Here is a 19,849-nt window from a genome sequence, read left to right on the forward strand (position 1 = left end):
TTGTTGAAAGTTTTGTGAATTGGTAGTTTATTGCTGACAGTCAATATGACTAGCTTTTAGCCTTATGCGGTTAGTTTAAATCGACTTGTGTAGGCCTATGTCAACCAACAAGAGTGGCGAAGTCAAGCCCCTTCTGGTAGAGCCCATGGGACTTATGAGATCGAAAAATATGAATGGGTTTCAATTGAGAGAAGGTAATTATCTTCTGGTCCCAGTATTTATATGCCCCGGATTATGTTTTTGGGGAGATTGTCGCCTCGGTCTTGCCCTCGCCAATCGCAGGGAGCGTGACGTCACATACGAGACGTGTATTTCTTTCGTTTTCTCTACAGCCTTTAACTGAACAATTGCACAAACGGTCAAACTCTTGTCATGAAAAATTATCATTTAAATCCACAAACAACATAGGCCTATGTGAAATCCAGGGCATATAAAGACTGGGACCAGAAAATAATTGCTTTCCCTCCATTGAAACCCATTCATATTTTTCGATCTCATAGGCATGGGCTCTCCCATGGGAGAGCTGTATGCAGATTCAAAGATGCTGATTAATTAGGTTTATACATGGCTGGAATGCTAGTTATAAATCTACGGAGCCCCTCAGGGGTCACACCGTTCCCTCGGATTCCCAATCCGTGCGCATGAATCTGTTTCGTTCTACGCAGCAGAAGTTCCCCATGAAGCGTTTTGACGGCTTTGTGACACAGGCTTAATGCATGAGTATGCCTAGGCTAGATATGATATATTTAAGATGAAGCCAAACATGCTTTATTATTATTATTATTATTATTATTATTATTATTATTATTATTTTGAACAAACATTCAAATATCATCATTCAAAGTAGGCTACTCAACAAAATAGAAGAAAAACAATGTTTTAACATAACAATATTTTGTTTGCTATGAACAGATATATAGGCTACGGAGCCCCTCTGATGTCACTCACATAGTAAGTGTGTAGGCCTACATTTTTGTTTAAATCCGTTTTGTAAACCGTTCAATCGGATTCCGAAACAGTGCGCACGGATTTCCCAATCCGTGCGCATTTGGTTTGTTCTGCTCAGCATTGTTTCCCCATGAGCATTATTGGGGAAACATCTGATTATCTGATTGGGACCAGCGTCCATACAGTATGGATGACTGAATTTAGGGTTTATCTTTTCACATGTACAGTTACGTTGGCTTGACCATCCTGTTAAAGTTAGGGCCTTCTCGTGTGCTAGTTGTAGCATGACGTAGGCCTAAAGCACCTCAACCACTGACATACTATCGTGTGGGCATAAACTACTGAGAGTAGGCTATAGGCTATCGCAGGGGTTTTCATAAATATTTTGTCAAATGCATAATATCTGTTCATTGTAGGCTACACCAAATATTGTTATTTTTATAAATTGTTTTGAAGTTATTGTTGAGTTCTTTGAATGACGATGTTTCAATGTCTGTCAAAAATGACTTATGTCTGACTGAAACACCATGTTTGCCTCATATATCTTGGCCTTCATTTGCTGTGTACAGTAAGCCATCACGATGCTTCATGGGGAATCCCTGCTGTGTAGAACGAACCAAATGCTCTGAATGAGTTGAATGTAGTTCTGAAGAAGGTTCTGAGTTCAGGTAAGTTAAGCAGTTTAAAACCTGAAAAGGCAAACGCATGTGGTAGATCTTCAAAAAAAAAACGTTTGAAACACGAGTGATGCACAACAGAGATGACCATGAAGAATGTTAAATTAATAATTAGGGTATTTATTGATTTTAAAAATCGTAAAAATCATGCTGAAGAATTGTAAACAATCATTCCAAATATGCAATTTGTCCCCTCACAGGTCAGTTCAAGACAGGTGGTGACGTTTCATAAGAACAGGTGATGAAGTTCTAAACATCATTAACATACACGTATATAGACAATAAAAACATTACAATAAATACAACATAAGACGATATTCAAGAAAGAAAAAAGTGAATCAAGTTCGTGTTGTCCAGATGGCCCCAGTGGGCTCAAGACTGCGGCCATTTATCATGTGGACGCGAGGTTATCTTTTCTTAGACCTATCTAGGTTTCTCCCTGTAACCTATGGCGGCGCCGGTGTGAGCGCTCTGTTTGGAAACTTGACCAAAATAAGTTTCAATGAAGACAGTCCTTTTAACATTAAAATAATAAAAATGGTTTTGTACATTGCGCAAAGTTTCAATGAAATTGCACTGCAGCACAAACTATATTCAAGAGCAAGCGAAGGAATGCATTTGTGGATAACGCATCGCCAGAAAAAAAGAATCGTAATTGGATCATATTACCCGATTAGCAGCTGTTATTATGAGAAGGAATTTGATAGGGGGAGGAGTCGCAGAGTTGGTTTTTTAGGAAAGAGATCGAGGCGCTGGCGGTTAAAATAGGTTGAGGCATATCAATAGGCTATAGCCTATTTGTAATAGTAGCCTACAATTAAAGGTGAAAAAGCGTTTCAAATAATATCAAAACAGTAATAGACACTGGTTTTAGGCTAATTAATTAAAGAATAATTATGCTAAAAACGTAACTGCTACGTGTGTGTGTTTTCCCCCTACTGTTTGGTGTGCTGTTCCAGGTATCACCCTCCCCATCGGACTGATCAGACACACCTGCAGCCCCTCAGCAATCAAGTGGATTGGTATAAAGCTGCAGGGATGAGAGCATACGTGGCCAGTGGGCCAGATAGGCGAACCGAGTGGGGTCGCTGTCGGTCGCTGTCGGTCGCTGTCGGTCGCTGTCGGTCGCTGTCGGTCGCGAGTCGGAGCTATGTGGGAGCTATGTGGGCTCTTCGTCGTGGCATTGCTCCCTCAGTGGAGGGATATTGTTATTGGTTCTTTCTGTGTTGATTTAGGACTCAGTTATGTAATAAATGGTATATTGGTTGAAACCCTGCTACACTCTTCTGTTCTTTACACCCGGTATTATATTCATTGTTGCCCCCCCCCTTCCCCCCCCACGTAGGCCTATTTTCTAAATTTTGTATTTCAATTGGAAGTAGGCTATTTGTCGTGTCACTAAGCATGACTTCCAAACTAAGGTTCTGTCCGGGAGCGTTCTCCCTAATGTCCCTTATGGAGCTCCGTACAGATATAATTGTCTTAGAACACCGCCATTCAGAATGCATTGGTTTACATTTCGTTCTGTGTAACACGCAAAAAGTCGGACTATCGTGCTCTGGAACACGCTTCAATAGATTAACGTTCGTCCGCAGGAGCACGCAATCGCGCACACGCACACACACACACACACACACACACACACACACACACACACACACACACACACACACAACCTCTTGCAGGCAGACTCAGAATCTTGAGCCCATTTATTAGGGAACAGGTGTTATCGGGATTCCATCACTGCATTCCCAGAATCCTGCATTGTGAAAGTCTTCCCTTTTTTTTTTAATGTACAATGGCATTTTATTCTACATACAAAACAACCATAGTATTTTTCAGGAGTCCACGACCACCCTGCCCGTTTTGACACATAAAAGTAATTTGACACTTCTGGGATGAGCCAATGATTCATCTGTTTGGAAGGTTTTGTTGGAGACAAACAAAGAATCTTCAGGCAATAGATGTGACAGCTGTGACTGCTCTCTCTCTCCTTCGTCTGCTGGGTCCTCTGTGTTTGCCTACCTGCTACAGGTAGCCAGTGGGCGGGGCTGAGAGGCTTGTCAGCTGATGAGGTGCACCTGTGTAGGTCTGCCACGCAGGCTTTAGCCAGTCTCTCTCTCTTTCCACAGAGGCAGGTGGGCTTGGGTTCTGTTTAGGGTGGTTCCTTAAGGTTTTGGACCTTTGGATTGGTTCCATGTTTTGTTTTATGTTAACACTATTCAACATCCCCACAGCACACTTTAGACTGCCCATATACATAGGCTAGTCGAAAGAATTGTGTGTTTGGTCAGTAGTTCAGTTGGTTGGTCACATATGTTGGTTTGCTGTTCAGGTTTGGTTTGTTGCATTTTGTTTGGGTATTTCCAACATGGTAAAGATGGTTTGTTGTTCCCAGTAATTGTTTTGTCTGTCTGGGTAAGTTTCCTCCGTTCTGGCTCGGTCGGTCCTTGTGATTTTGGTACTGGTTTTCTGTCCAAACCATGTAATCACACATTTTCTAATCTTCCATACGCTACACTAATCCCTTTACAGATTTCATGATACTTATTTTATTCTAATAAATAACTTTATCCCTTATCATGTGTGGATCCCGATCTTTGCTCTGACCCGAGCCTCGTCTTAATGCAGCCAAGGAGATGGATATCAACACAATGGGAGAGTATTATCAATAATTATTCGATGATTGTGTTGTACAATAAAACACAGTAAAGATTCAATATGAATGGCAAAATAAAGAATAAAATATGTGTTGGGCAAATTATAGAGAAACTGAGATTATAGATTTCATATCAAAAGGTGAAGGGCTGAAAAAATTTAAGAAATATATTTAAGAAATATAGGCCTACTCAAAGCCCAAATCATTGATATCATAACCTATCCAATATTAAAGAAATTTGAATTTGAATGGCAACAACTCCGTCTGGTGTTAAATCCTCGTTCTCGTTTTGAACGTCTCACTCATGGCCGATCACAGTGTGTTCTTTCTGATTAGCTCTTATTGAGATCACCTGTCACGTACCCTTTATTAAAGTTGAACACAATGGGTTTGGTTTACTTTGCATCGGCCTGTTTCAATCGAGGTTGAGTTTAGGGAGTGTTGAAAGTTTTCGATCTAGATTGCAGATCACTATCGTCACTTTATACAAACTGGAAGCATGCGTTGTAGCGTGTTTGTTTTTGTGGGCATTTGACTGAGCAGCCCAGACCAATATTGCTACCAGCATGGCACTTCGAAACAGACCACCGCAGTGAGTAAAAGTAATGTTCCTTTATTAAATGTTGAAGTTTTTGGGCTGTCTCCTCGGACACAGGCCATCAGTAACCCTGCTCTTTGCACCTTGACATGCATGTTGCCGCTGTTTGTTAACCTAGCTTTGCTGCTTTGTATCTTGTGATGTGTGTGTTTTTCTTGACAGGTGTTAGATGACTGACTGACAAGATCTATGGGGGGGCCCCCTTTGGGCCCCCCCATACCAACTTAGTCTTCAAAAATCTAGTGCAATGGGACTCCAGTGTCTTCAAAACATCCTCGGAATACATGTGTATGAATGGTCCACCGAAGGGTTGATCTGGAAGCCACCACGGTCCACGCAGTAATATGCTGCGTTGGCCGTAGTGGCTTCCAGAGCAATCTTTCGGTCTTGGTCAGGATTTGTTACAGTTGCCCTTCAATGTAGCAGGCTACGGGTTTCTGAAGAAGCCTGCTTTACGTAGCATTGGAGTACAAATATTGTGCAAAATGCTCATGTAATTGCACTAGCACTAGTAACCTGTAGATTAGCTTAGTTTAACGTCATTCCGTGCTCTCTGTCAAATTTGTGGCTTACTTTAAGTCCACAAGGCCCTCTGGTAAACCATGTTGGAACACCCCTGGACAAGGTGATTAGTCACTAGGTGTATGCTAAAGTTTTGTTCCATTTTTTACTAGTTGGTTAAGGTTTGGTAGAATTGTTTGGATGCTAGCGACGTGATGGCGTATGTACAAGAGCCTACCGTGGCCAGGCCACAGTTGCCACGGCCAGATGGCCTAGTGTGAGTGCAACCTTGATTGCATTTGTATACTGTTTACCATTGGATGTTTATGCAATTTGGCTTAATTCATCCGCAGTAAAGCTGCATTTGACTATTCCAGGGTCGTTTTGTACATGCTTTCAATTGACCATGTTGACTAGTTTGTGGGAAGTTTTTTTTTTTTTACCCTTTCCCCTTTTTTTTTAACCTTGCAATCCAACGGTTGTGACCACTTATGCAACTGGGCTGTGAACCTTGCAATTCTAGTTGCATATTTGTACACGCAAGCTTGTCCATTTCTATCGCCATCACTAGCTTCAGCATTTCCTTGTAGGCCATTAGCTGACTTGTGTATTGGAGCGATGATTTGGGTATTTTAAGATGCTTGAAAACCTAAAATAAAGCAAAATGCGTGTCTAGTGTGCAAGAGCCAATTTGTAGGCTTGCAGTAGTCGAGGAGTTCCCGTAGGTCGTAAGCCATCTGGCGGTTGTGGCAATGGAGGCTTGTGGCAGATCTGCCATCCAAGAAAGGTTAATTCTTCTGAAGCATGATTAATAGTTTAGTAAATTGAATCTATTCATATAGAACTATAAAATCCAAGACTACAGCCATTAACTTGGATCGCAATATGTGGAAAGTATTAGTCTTCATTTGTAACAACAGAATAATTAACATGACTAACTGGGTTTCTTCCATTTTCTAACTAGGGGGACTTGACTGGTGAGTCTAATGGATTAATCAGTAGCGGTACTTTGCCCAACAGATTTGATGGCATGACTACAGGGTGACAAAGACAATTATTCACTGCCTATCAAAAGAGACTTCTAAAACATATCTGAGAGCACCATATAGAACAGTTCCTATACTTTTTGTATAATTTGGTCATGCTGCAAATTTACTTTTTGTAGTTGCTCCATATTTAGTTTGACAGCCTCACCTGCTAGAAAAGTCTATTCAAATCGGCTAAATATAATGAACTAAATTAATAGCCATGAAATGTTGTCACTCATACTAATGGCAAATACCCTCTTTCAGTTGGTGGTTCAACACTGTCTCTAGGCTTGAGGGAGAGCTCACAAGTAAATTACACGAATGTCCTGGAGCAATTGGGAATACACTTTTATTTAGTCTACCTGACCAGGGACATCTTTGAACTATAGGTCACCTAACCCAAACTTTTCACTCTTAGGTTGTCCTTTTCTCTTGTTTTAACCCGAAAGGGCTGAAATATCAACATTTCAGGTAATCTGTTTGGATAATGTGCAAAACTTGTGGCTTCACTAATAAAAAAAATTAACAAATGTATTGTTCTTAATGTGGTTAAACTATTTAAAGATTTGTATGCAAAATATTTCTGCTCAATTTGTGGTCAATGAAACTGACATTTTTTAATTTGATAAAACACAACTATGGGTTAAAGGTATTTGCTTTGGGCATCTTTTGATATTTTTAGAATCTAGCTCCATTGCCGTTAGAAATGGGGTCTCCCAGTACTGCAAAGTGCTTCCACAAGTTTAAAAAAGTGGCAGAAAAGGAACTGCCAACTAAATCTATTTAACATGGGTAGAAAGTTTCCATGGAAGCTCTTGGCTGCTGGTTCCCAACACAGCTCCACTGTTAGCCTGTGACCTTGCGTTTAACTTTTTTCGACTTTTGGTGACTTTCACAAAAGAGAAATGAACTGGTTAATACAATAAACAAGACATTTCATGGTACCATTTTGAACTGTTTGTGGATATTGCATTAAATCCATATGCTTGAAACTTTTCAATAATGCATATCAACGAAACAATTGAATGAAATATAGTTCAAGCAATTTGTGGGACTTGGCTGCTTTTACATTATTACTCATTTTGGGGTTTATTTCAGTCTCTCCAACCTGCAGGTCGTGCGAAGAATCATGTGAATGGGAATATTCTATAAATGTCTTGATATCATCTTTCGTCTCCACACTTCTGCTGCAGCCGCTGTTGAAGCGTATGAGTCCTTTGAGACCCCCTTTGATAAAAGGGGTTCTCAAATGTTGACCCTCAGTCACCTATTGCATCACTTCCTTTAGGGCTAGCGACTCATATTGTTAGTTATCACAGACAATTTTAAGTAGAAACGGGTGGCCAAAAGCTGTCATTTGTTAGTTATCACAGACAATTTTCAACAATGAATGATCTGTACGGAGCTCCATAAGGGGCATTAGGGAGAACGCTCCCGGACAGAACCTTAGTTTGGAAGTCATGCTTAGTGACACGACAAATAGCCTACTTCCAATTGAAATACAAAATTTAGAAAATAGGCCTACGTGTCCCTGATCACGTTTCAATGGATTAAATAACGTGACAGTGTCACGTATTTTCGTGAGCCCATACCCGTTCTTCCATGAGTATACTTAAAGGAAGTATACTATCCGCACTATCTACTACGTTATTTTTTCAGATGTGAGTGCTGTTCCAAATCGAGTACTCTGTGGTGCACTAACCGGAAATTACGATCACGACTGCCGCCGTGGCTACTCCCCGCAATAAACATCCCGCTTTGAACGGTGAACTCTATACGCCTAGCAGCTATAAAAACTATAAAAACTGCAAAATGACTATTAATGCAGGCTATGTGGAAAATGCGCCGACTTTGGCTCAGCCTGGCTCCGCCTCTTCCGCTACGTAGCTAAGATGGCTGCCGTTGAGTACGGGGAGTGTCCTTCGATCCACACTTTAGGATTAGCCCGTTTTGAGGACGGCATCCGGGTCCTTGAAGCATACTCCTTTCGCCGGATCTTACTCAAATTTTGGCTAGTAAGTACGGACAGTACGGGTATTGGAACACGGCACAGGTTCGAGCGTGTGCATAGGTTGAATTGCGTGTATCTCACGCCGAATGCATGAGAGATGACAGAGCCCTGTATTTACGTGACAAAAACCAGCACCGCAAACGTTCTCTCCCGCTTGAGATGACGTCTTTCTTTATAGGTTCATGGGTCTCATTCGCCGATTTCCCATGCTGATATCCCCGAAGATTCTCGGGCATCTTCGACAATTTGGCTATAGATTGTCTCATTACACGCTAAATTATATAATTATAGCCTAATTATATATATAGCCTATACATATATATAGGCAATATATATAATTAGGCAATATATAAATATATATATACATATAGCATTTGTGGTTTTGGCATAAACATAACTAGGGTGCACTGTACTATCTGCGCACACCCTTTCTCTCGCTCTCTCTCTCTCTCTCTGTCCCTCCCTCTCTCTCTTTCTCTCTCTCTCGTACCGTTTTGTGGAGCACGTTAATTGTCTTAGAACACTCCCATTCAGAATGCATTGGTTTAAATTTCGTTCTGTGTAACACGCAAAAAGTCGGACTATCGTGCTCTGGAACACGCTTCAATAGATTAACGTTTGTGCGCAGGAGCACGCAATCGCGTTATACCGGGTTGGCTATTACCCTTGCCTTTGTCGTAGTGGTTGTCGGATCGGATTTGTGCAATTATTTATTTACTTTCATATATTGTATTTTTTATTTAATGTCTATGTTCTTATTTAGGCTAGACGTTTGAAGTTATGTTCTAGAATTCCTTTGTCTCAACAAACATTTCAATGTAAAGTTGTCCTAACATATTGTGCATAATAGTTTCTATATCACTGAAGTCGTTTTTTGATTGATGGATGTGAACTCTATAATAATGTTTTATTTGATATACGCGTTCAGGCCTTCTCTTCTCTCACCACAGATCAGAGTCTCTCCATTTTCCACCATACCTCGGTCGTCAAGGAGACGACCATGCTGCTGTTTTGATTGACAGCTCGTCATCAGTGCTGGGTAACAGGATGTGGTGCTCTGAGTTGTTTGTGGTCTGCAGCCGGTGGAGGTGGAGCTGATGGAGGAAACAGATGCAGGTCTCCGCTAATACAGAGAACCTGAGCTCATCTGATCTCCGAGCAAAGACACAATCACACGCACACGCACACACACACACACACACACACACACACACACCAACTCCACTGCTGCTGGGGAAGGAAACCACCAGATATGTCGTTCTGATTCACGTGACACACAGGCACCACGCCATTGGCTAAACTGGCATGTCACTCAAAAGCAGCCCTCGAAGTCGGCCCCTTGGGGCGGTCGGCTGGCGTTGAGGACCTATTTGAGGCCACCCTGGTTCACCCTGGTCTCAGTGGCAGCCCCTCTCCTCAGCTTCTCCTACAGACCAGATGCTTCTACTCTCTAGGGCTGCCTGGAGCTCACTGTGTTTAGGTGACAGTTTCCCAGCAATCACAACTCGCCACACATCGGGTTTCGTCCACCCCAGAACACGGATGCTCATCCATGTGCTCTTGTCCCTACAGCGGTGGTTGCCATGGCAGCAGAGCTGACTCAGGACCAGGTGTCGTGGACCAGGAGAGAAGGGGAAAATGTCTCCTTCAGATGTACAGACACTGACCAGTGTGGTCTTATCTACTGGTACCAGAAGAAAGAGGGGGAAACGTTAGCCGTGATTCTTTCTTTTGAAAAAAGTTTGGGTCAATTACAAAAAGGGTTCAACCATCCTCAGGAAGATGACTTCTCATCAGTCCTCAAAGACAACAGCTGGGAGTTGTCGCTTCAAAAGGTGAAAGCGTCCCATTCTGCCACCTACTACTGTTCCTGTTTGACAAGTGGTCGCACACAGTGAGGCGTTCTCCTTCCTGCCCCTACAAGAACTCTGGTGATCACATGACCTCACAGGTCATGTCTCATTGGCTGTTCAATCTACAGCATGACGTTGATGCTAATAGACATGAGCAGGAAGATCTGGGTCAGTCACTGTTGTCTCCGTTAGATCACAGCCTGGACCTTAATGTCTGTAGTTTAGGCTTAAATCCAAGCCTTGATCTCTCCTTGCTAAAAATACAACAATCTAGTATAATACTGAGCTCTGTGGTAATGAAGCACTCTCTGAAAGGTCTTACATTGTTGCCTTCCATGGGAAGGAAAGAGTCTTCAGTTGTTACAAAGCCTTCAATGAAGAGGTATGAAGACCTTGGAGTAATTTCTACTGAACACAAGTAGTGACATCTACTCTCCTGATTTACTCTGCAGCCTCTTACAAAGCCCTCCTCTCAGGACAAGAAAATTCATCCTCACGCCTCCCTTGTAGTGGTGCTGATCATCTATAGGGGATCGATGTGTTCAACAAGTTATTGATCAGCGCTGACAGCATCACAGGCAGTGAGCAGAGGTTTATGATACAGGATATTTCACTGTGGGCGTCTATATCTTTGGACGCGGCACCACCCTGGTTGTTACCGGTAAGATACCTTCCTCATGGTTTCTATGACTTTGTGTTTCATGCCACGTTGGGGAGAATATATGTGAGTGTAATAATATTTCCAGTTGGTTGTTTCACCTGTTTGAGTTGTGCTGGAGAAGTCAGTGTTGTCTGGAGATGTATGCCTGTAAAGCTTAAAATATCGCTAATGCCATTAATAAACTATAAATCAGTATGATATGTCAGAATATTAGGTAATTAATGATTAATATTTATAAACATATTATGAATTGTCAAGATGGAGATTAAAATCGGCTCTGACAATTTTCAAACCACCAATATTCATTTTGTATCATTCATTTAGTCAGCAGTTGGCCAACATTAATTAAAGCCTCCTTTTCAGTTTCTATTCTATTTTATTATGTGAATGTATAATCTTCCTGCTTAAATACAACTATTATTTCACACAGTATAAATAATATTTTAATAATAATAATAGTAATTGAAAAATCAATTTTTATCTACATATGTTATCTAGGCTTGATATTTAATTCAGCTGTATTGTATATATTACTAAGTTATAAATGTTAATATGTATTATTCTATTTTTTTAGATCGCTGATGAAGTTTCTTTGAATAATTACAAAAATTATAAATAATTATTATTATTGTTAAAATCGTTATAATATTAATAACAGTAATTATACTAATGATAATTGTAATAATTGAACACAAATTATGAAATGATTGCCTCACTTCATGTTGTTTTCAGAATTGTTTATAACTTAACATATGTTGTAATATAATAATTCTGCTAATATTTTCCCAGTTTTGACCCCATGTGACTTGTGTTCTGTCTCTCGATTGGTTCTTCTGTTAAACTCAGCCAGGTCAGTGGAGCGGCCCAAAGTGAGCGTCTACCCAGCGACGGGAGCTGATTTAAAGGGCCGGCGCTCCCTGCTGTGTGTAGCCAGAGACATGGTCCCTGAGGAGGTCCGGGTGTCCTGGAGGAGGAGAGGGGGGGGCGGAGGGGGGGGGAAGGACGGGGAGCAGCTGGAGCTCCGAGCCCCGACATACGCTGCCAGCATCCTGGTTATTGATCAGGGAGAAACCCTCATGGATCAATACATCTGTAGGGTTGAGCATGAGAGCGGTCGGCAGGAGGTGGAGGTCCCAGCAGGTAATGAAGAACTACAACCCCTACACATCAGCTTATTGTCCATCACTAACCACACTGTCTATCACCTGGGACATGTAGTCTATTAATAACCCACAAACGCTGACTTTCACCTCTGACTGAAACTACCTTGACTTCAGAAGGCCCCGGAAAGACAGATGTTACCTTAGCGACGGCAGTAACTACGGACCCCCGGCGTCCAGGGAGACCCAGAGACGGTCCTTCAGATGAAACACACCGTAAGATCAGCTGCTCTCACTCTGAACTGCTGTAGGAATCTCAAGTGGCCTCTGGATTAGCAATGCGGTATCTCATCAATACAGCATGGAGTGTAAACCAGTACAAACTATTATAAACCATTACAACCACTTTATAACAGTATGGACTGTACAAGACATTATAAACCAGTATAAACCAGTATGGCACGTATAAACCACATAGGCCTCTATGGTGCATATGGCCCTGTATAAACCAGCATAGGCCTCTATGGTGCATATGAACCAGTATAGAAAAGTGTAGACCACTATGGTGTGTTAAAACCAGTAAAAAATACTTTTTTAAAATGTGAAAACCAGTATAGACCACAATGTTGTCTACATATAACTATAGGCCAGTATAAACCATTACGGTGCATATTAACCAGTATAGCGTCACCAGTATAGACAACTATGATGCATATGGACCAGTATAAACCAGCATAGGCCTCTATGGTGCATATGGACCAGTATAAACCAGCATAGGCCTCTATGGTGCACATGGACCAGTATAAACTACATAGGCCTCTATGGTGCATATGGCCCAGTATAAACCAGTATGGGCTGTGTGTTGGTGGGGTCCCAGAGTCCCTCCAGGTGCTGTCCAGAGCCAGGCTGGCGTCTGTGCTCTACACAGTGATGGTGGTGAAGAGTGTGCTCTGCTGCTGTGGCCTGGCTCTCCTGCTCCTCCACACCAACAAGACCAGCAGGACGCCCAGAACCAGCACCACCACAGCCCTGGACTGACGCTGCTGTCCCCCAGAACCAGCACCACCACAGCCCTGGACTGACGCTGCTGTCCCCCAGAACCAGCACCAGCACAGCCCTGGACTGACGCTGCTGTCCCCCAGAACCAGCAGACCCACCTCGTACAACCATAAGAGGTCATCATGTCTTCATGTCATCATGTCATCATGTTATTCATTTCTACTCTCCACATTCTTCTGCTCTTTTCCCTCCACAGTTTGGACCAGAATACTGCAGTGGTGTTTCACGGTTTTCTGTTTCATGTTTCTTAGTGTGTAGTGTCGCCCATGTATCATCTAACACACTCCCTTCATTTAAACAGGCCCTCAAAACCCACCTTTTCAAGATCGCTTACAACACATAACCTCCTTCCCTTCTCTACCCTCCCTCCTTTTAACGAGTCTTTTATACCTATTTCAGTTTTTTAGATAACTATTTTCACCCTATTTTATCTTCTTACTTATATATGATATTATTAAATGTTTTTATTCTGTGTTCACTCTGTTAATAAGCGACTTTGAGTATTTAGAAAAGCGCTATATAAGCTGAATTTATTATTATTATTATGATTATTATTACGTAAGAATATGCATTTAAAATAATAAAAATCTCAAAGGTAACATTAGCCGGTTGTCCATCAATGGAGTTGGACTCATAAGGTGAATTATGTTGTGAATACTTTATGGGAGCGTATCTTCTTAATCTTTGAGTCAGTCTCCAAAACACATTTCCTTTCCTAATAAACCCCCTAAATCCCTGAAAAGCTCAAATCTGCAGACAAACATAAGGAAAAAGCTTTGCACCATGCATGTCAACTGATTGATTGCCTTTGTAGTTCTGAAAGAGTTAGGTAGGTTTACTGTAGTTCTAAATATTTTTATTGTAGTTCTGAAGGAACAACATTTTGTGATTTTGAATGAGTTTATTGTGAATCAGAAGTAGTTTATTGTAATTCTGAAATATTTTATTGTAGTTCTGAAGGAGCACCTTAGCCTATTGATGATAGTAGTTGTTTCTTTTTTATTAATACCAGGGGATGCAGGAAATGGCTGCCCATGATAATTATACAACCAACCTGTCACAGTTTCAACGGTTGTTTGTCTTTGTGTCGTTTTAGTTTCTTCCTCCAGATGTCCTCAGTTATTCTTTTCCTTCCCATCGTTATCTAGATTTACTTCCTCCTGGTTTGATTTGTTGATTTGTTAATTGTGTCCTCATGTGTTGTTAAGCCCTCCGTTTGTTATCCGTTTGTCTGAAGGTCCCGTCCTGTAGCTAAGCAAGTCTAGTAAGTGTCCTAGTTAATGATTAAACTTTTGTTTGCTGGCAATCATTATTTCTGATAGATCTGCAGAGATTAAGATCATTTTGGTTTAACCTCCTCAACCTGAGTTCGAGTCTCCATTTGAGTCTGAAACCTGATCTACAGACAACAAATATCACAGCCCATATTTATTCATGGAAAAATATTGCGAAGACAGTGGCAGAAATGTTCCAGTCAATGAAAATATTCACGATAAAGATGTGTAAAACTGCGCAGTGGGGCTCACCGGTTAGAGCGCGTAACATTTAGGGGCCAGTCCTCCCCGCAGCGCCCCGGGTCGATTCCTACCCGCGGTCCTTTGCTGCATGTCCTCCCCTCTCTCGCCCATAACTCCTGTCTATCTCACTCTATCATAGAGCACCAAAATAAATCTGAAAAGATCAACAAATATTGTGCAGTAGAAATAATTGTATTATCTTGCTACATTAGTAGATGGATGGGAATCTTAATCTTTGCTTTGTTGTTGATCTCTTGGTCTATTATTTTGGTTTAATTTGGAATGTAATGTAATTGAATAAAGACTTATATTTATATTTCACTTATAATTCAATGTGTTAGTGGAAGTGTTTGAAAAAATCATATGTGATCATCTGTCCAAAGCTGTCTGTCTAGACCCCTTTCAGTTTGCATATAGGACTAATAGGTCTGTTGAGGATGCTATGTCACTTGGTATCCACTCTATTCTACAACATCTTGAGTCCCCAGGCAACTATGCAAAGGTACTTTTTATAGACTGCAGCTCTGCTTTTAATACGATTGTACCCAGCAAACTTTTCTATAACCTCCAAAACATGGGTGTCCAGAACTCCTTATGTCACTGGATTTTAGATTTCCTACAGCAAAGAACACAAGTTGTCAATATCAATAACAAGTTGTCACAGGCCAAACACATTAGTACTGGTGCCCCCCAGGGGTGTGTATTATCACCTCTGTCATATTCTGAGTACACTAATGACTGCATATCACACAGTGAATCAGTGAAAATGCTTAAATTCGCTGATGATACAACCTTGATAGGGTTGAATGCAGGGGATGATGACAGTGCCTACAGAAATGAGATCCTTTCTTTAACTGAATGGTGTTCCCACCACAACCTAGAGGTGGACTTCCGAAGACAGAGAAAGGAGACCCAACCTCTGTCCATCAATGCGGCGGTGGTGGAACGGGTAGACAGCTTCAAATTTCTGGGCACAATAATCTCCTCCTCTCTGAAATGGGTAGATAACATCACTACTATTATTAAAAAAGCCCACCAGAGGCTCTTTTTCCTCCGCCAACTAAAGAAGTTTGGGGTGGCCTGCAAGGGGATGCAGCAGTTCTACCAAGCCACCATTGAGAGCGTCCTTACGTTACTCTAGATTTAGTCATTTAACACACACACATTTCCATTTTTTTTTATTCATATATCTATATTCTACTTATTTGGATGAATTTGAATAAAAGCCAATATTTAGCTGATTTCTTTGTAGGTTGCATATTTAAGGATTTCTATATTTAAATTATCTAAATATTGTAAATATCTTTTGGGCACAAATAACATATATTCTTGCTTTTTTGGAATCTGATTTATGGATTTTATTTTTCTTGTTGCTAATACATGTGTTTAGGATACTTCTGAGTAGATTATTAAATAACTTTACGTAAACTCTACAATAATCGGTGTGGTTTTAGTGTGCAGTATGTGTTCAAGCATGCTGTTCTCTCACCACAGATCAGAGTCTTTCCATTTCCACCGATACCTCGTCGTCAAGGAGACGACCATGCTGCTGTTTTGATTGACAGCTCCTCATCAGTGCTGGGGAACAGGATGTGGTGCTCTGAGATGTTTGTGGTCTGTAGCCGGTGGAGGTGAAGCTGATGGAGGAAACAGATTCAGGTCTCCGCTAATACAGAGAACCTGAGCTCATCTGATCCCCGACAAAGACACAATCACACACACGCACACACACACCAACTTCACTGCTGCTGGAGGAATGAATCAACGGTCGATATGTGGTTATATTTAACTTCAGCTACAGGTTCAAACACATTCATCTGAAATGTGCCTCTTCTCCATTTACTCACATGTCAATCCTGACTCTGTGCTGCCATTGGTCCTCTGGCTCAGAATCGTGTGACACAAAGACACCACGCCATTGGTTCCACTGAGCTGTCACTCAAAAGCAGCCCTCCCACTCCAGCCCAGGGAGAGGTGGGCTGGCGTTGAGGACCTATTTGAGGCCACCCTGGTTCACCCTGGTCTCAGTGGCAGCCCCTCTCCTCAGCTTCTCCTACAGACCAGATGCTTCTACTCTCTAGGGCTGCCTGGAGCTCACTGTGTTTAGGTGACAGTTTCCCACCAATCACAACTCACCACACATTGGGTTTCGTCCACCCCAGAACACGGATGCTCATCCATGTGCTCTTGTCCCTACAGCGGTGGTTGCCATGGCAGCAGAGCTGACTCAGGACCAGGTGTCGTGGACCAGGAGAGAAGGGGAAAATGTCACCTTCAGATGTACAGACACTGACCAGTGTGGTGACTATATCTTCTGGTACCAGAAGAAAGAGAGCGAAACCTTCACCCTGATTCTCGACATTAACAAGAGAAATGGTGGTCTTGATAAAAGATACAAACATCCTCAAAAGGATGATTTCTCATCAGTCCTCAAAGAGAACAGCTGGGAGTTGTTTCTTCAGAAGGTGAACGCGTCCCATTCTGCCACCTACTACTGTTCCTGTTATACAAGTGGTGTCACACAGTGAGACGTTCCCCTTCCTGCCCGTACAAAAACTCTGGTGATCACATGATCCGGCAGGTCATGTCTCATTGGCTGTTCAATCTACAGCCAGGCGCTAATTTGAACTGGACGTGAACAGTAAGATCTGTATCAATCCCTGTTAGATCAGAGCCTGGACCTTACTGTCTGTAGTTTAGGCTTCAATCCAAGCCTCTCCTATACTGTGCAGAGTTAATATCATCACTGAACTGGTTGTTGGTTAGGGTGAGGTGGATCAAACTAAAGAGTAACAGACAGACATCTGGAGGCTCGGACGGAAATTAAAGACTTCATGCTCACACCTCAAGAAACAAGATTCTAGTTAAATACTGAGCTCTGTGGTAGTGAAGCACTCTCTTGAAGTTCTTACATCGTCGTCTTCCTTGAGAAGGAACGAGTCTCCGGTGGTTATTAAAGCCTACGATGAAAAGAGAAGAAGATCTTGGAGACATTTCTACTGAGGAACGATATAAACTCTGCTGATTTACTCTGCTGGTATTTACAAAGCCCTCCTCTCAGGATAACAACATTCATCCCCACGCCTCCCTTGTAGTGGTGCTGATCATCTGTAGGTGATCGATGTGATCAACAAGTTATTGATCAGCGTTGACGGCATCACAGGCGGTGAGCAGAGGTTTATGATACAGGATATTTCACTGTGGATATCCTAACCTTTGGTCGCGGCACCACCCTGGTTGTTACAGGTAAGATCACTGCTTCACGGTTTCTATGACTTTGTGTTTAATTTTATGTTGGGGAGAATATGAGTGCATTAATGTTTCCAGTTTTTTGGTTGTTTTTTGACCTCTTTGAGTTGTGCTAGAGAAGTCAGTGTTGTCTGAAGATTCATGTTCTGTCTGTACAGCTTAAAATATCACTAATGCTATTAATAAACTATGCCTCAGTATAATATTATTATGAATTATCATTATGGGGACATAATAAATAATAATAATTCTGCTAATATTTCCACAGTTTTGACACCATGTGACTTGTGTTCTGTCTCTCGATTGGTTCTTCTGTTAAACTCAGACAGGTCAGTGGTGCGGCCCAAAGTGAGCGTCTACCCAGCGACGGGAGCTGATTTAAAGGGCCGGCGCTCCCTGCTGTGTGTGGCCAGAGACATGGTCCCTGAGGAGGTCCGGGTGTCCTGGAGGAGGAGAGGGGGGGGCAGAGGGGGGGGGGGAGGACGGGGAGCAGCTGGAGCTCAGAGCACCGACATACGCTGCCAGCATCCTGGTTATTGATCAGGGAGAAACCCTCACAGATCAATACAACTGTAGGGTTGAGCATGAGAGCGGTCGGCAGGAGGTGGAGGTCCCAGCAGGTAATGAAGAACTACAACCCCTACACATCAGCTTGTTGTCTATCACTAACCCCACTGGCTATCACCTTGGACATGTAGTCTATTAATAACCCACAAATACTGACTGACCTCCAACAGAAATGACCTTGACGTCAGAAGGCCCCGGAATGATAGAAATGACCTTGACTTCAGAAGGCCCCGGAAAGACAGATGTTACCTTAGCGACGGCAGTAACTACAGACCCCCGGCGTCCAGGGAGACCCAGAGAAGGTCCTTCAGATGAAACACACCGTAAGATCAGCTGCTCTCACTCTGAACTGCTGTAGGAACCTCAAGTGGCCCCTGGATTAGCAGTGCGGTATTTAATCAAGAATACATTAATATATGTATACACCATGGAGTGTAAACCAGTACAAACTATTATAAACCATTACAACCAGTTTATAACAGTATGGAGTGTACAAGCCATTATAAACCAGTATAAACCAGTATGGCACGTATAAACCAGTGTAGACCTCTATGGTGCGTGTAAACCCGTAAAAAAATGTTTTTTAAACTGCAAAAACTAGTATAGACCACAATGGTGGGTACATATAACTATAGGCCAGTATAAACCATTACAGTGCATATTAACCAGTATAGCGTCACCAGTATAGACCACTATGATGCATATAAACCAGCACAGGCCTCTATGGTGCATATGGACCAATATAAACCAGCATAGGCCTCTATGGTGCATATGGACCAGTATAAACCAGTATGGTCCTCTATGGTGCATATGGCCCAGTATAACCCAGCATAGGCCTCTATGGTGCACATGGACCAGTATAAACCAGTATGGGCTGTGTGTTGGTGGGGTCCCAGAGTCCCTCCAGGTGATGTCCAGAGCCAGGCTGGCGTCTCTGCTCTACACAGTGATGGTGGTGAAGAGTGTGCTCTGCTGCTGTGGCCTGGCTCTCCTGCTCCTCCACACCAACAAGACCAGCAGGACGCCCAGAACCAGCACCACCACAGCCCTGGACTGACGCTGCTGTCCCCCAGAACCAGCACCACCACAGCCCTGGACTGACGCTGCTGTCCCCCAGAACCAGCACCACCACAGCCCTGGACTGACGCTGCTGTCCCCCAGAACCAGCACCACCACAGCCCTGGACTGACGCTGCTGTCCCCCAGAACCAGCAGACCCACCTCGTACAACCATAAGAGGTGACCATGTCATCATGTCATCATGTCACCATGTCACCATGTCATCAGATCATCATGTCATAATGTAAAGTTGTTATTCATTCCTACTCTCCACGTTCTTCTGCTCTTTTCCCTCCACTGTTCGGACCAGAAAACTGCATGAGCATTTCACGGTTTTCTGTTGCTTGTTTCGTGTACCCATGT

The 19,849-nt window shown here is 42.4% G+C and overlaps 2 protein-coding genes and 1 long non-coding RNA gene across 3 annotated transcripts; all 3 read left to right on the forward strand.

Annotated features, from left to right (window-relative positions):
- The first annotated feature begins 456 nt into the window (after positions 1-456).
- LOC115548329 (uncharacterized) lies at positions 457-2,896 on the forward strand. Its single transcript, XR_003977575.1, has 2 exons — positions 457-1,863; positions 2,585-2,896. It is a non-coding gene; the product is annotated as an uncharacterized LOC115548329 (long non-coding RNA).
- Positions 2,897-10,005: 7,109 nt separating this feature from the next.
- On the forward strand, positions 10,006-14,940 carry LOC115548656 (uncharacterized). Its single transcript, XM_030363424.1, has 4 exons — positions 10,006-10,075; positions 11,783-12,076; positions 12,214-12,312; positions 12,914-14,940. Exons 1-4 carry the CDS (start codon positions 10,006-10,008, stop codon positions 13,072-13,074), a joined length of 624 nt encoding a protein of 207 aa, XP_030219284.1. The 3' UTR covers positions 13,075-14,940.
- Positions 14,941-16,471: 1,531 nt separating this feature from the next.
- On the forward strand, positions 16,472-19,591 carry LOC115548657 (uncharacterized). Its single transcript, XM_030363425.1, has 7 exons — positions 16,472-16,719; positions 16,812-17,136; positions 17,345-17,373; positions 17,802-17,858; positions 18,187-18,481; positions 18,599-18,751; positions 19,325-19,591. Exons 1-5 carry the CDS (start codon positions 16,677-16,679, stop codon positions 18,399-18,401), a joined length of 669 nt encoding a protein of 222 aa, XP_030219285.1. The 5' UTR covers positions 16,472-16,676; the 3' UTR covers positions 18,402-18,481; positions 18,599-18,751; positions 19,325-19,591.
- Positions 19,592-19,849: the final 258 nt, after the last annotated feature.

The sequence above is a fragment of the Gadus morhua genome, chromosome 8 (genome assembly GCF_902167405.1).
Source record: "Gadus morhua chromosome 8, gadMor3.0, whole genome shotgun sequence".
Classification (NCBI taxonomy): domain Eukaryota; kingdom Metazoa; phylum Chordata; class Actinopteri; order Gadiformes; family Gadidae; genus Gadus; species Gadus morhua.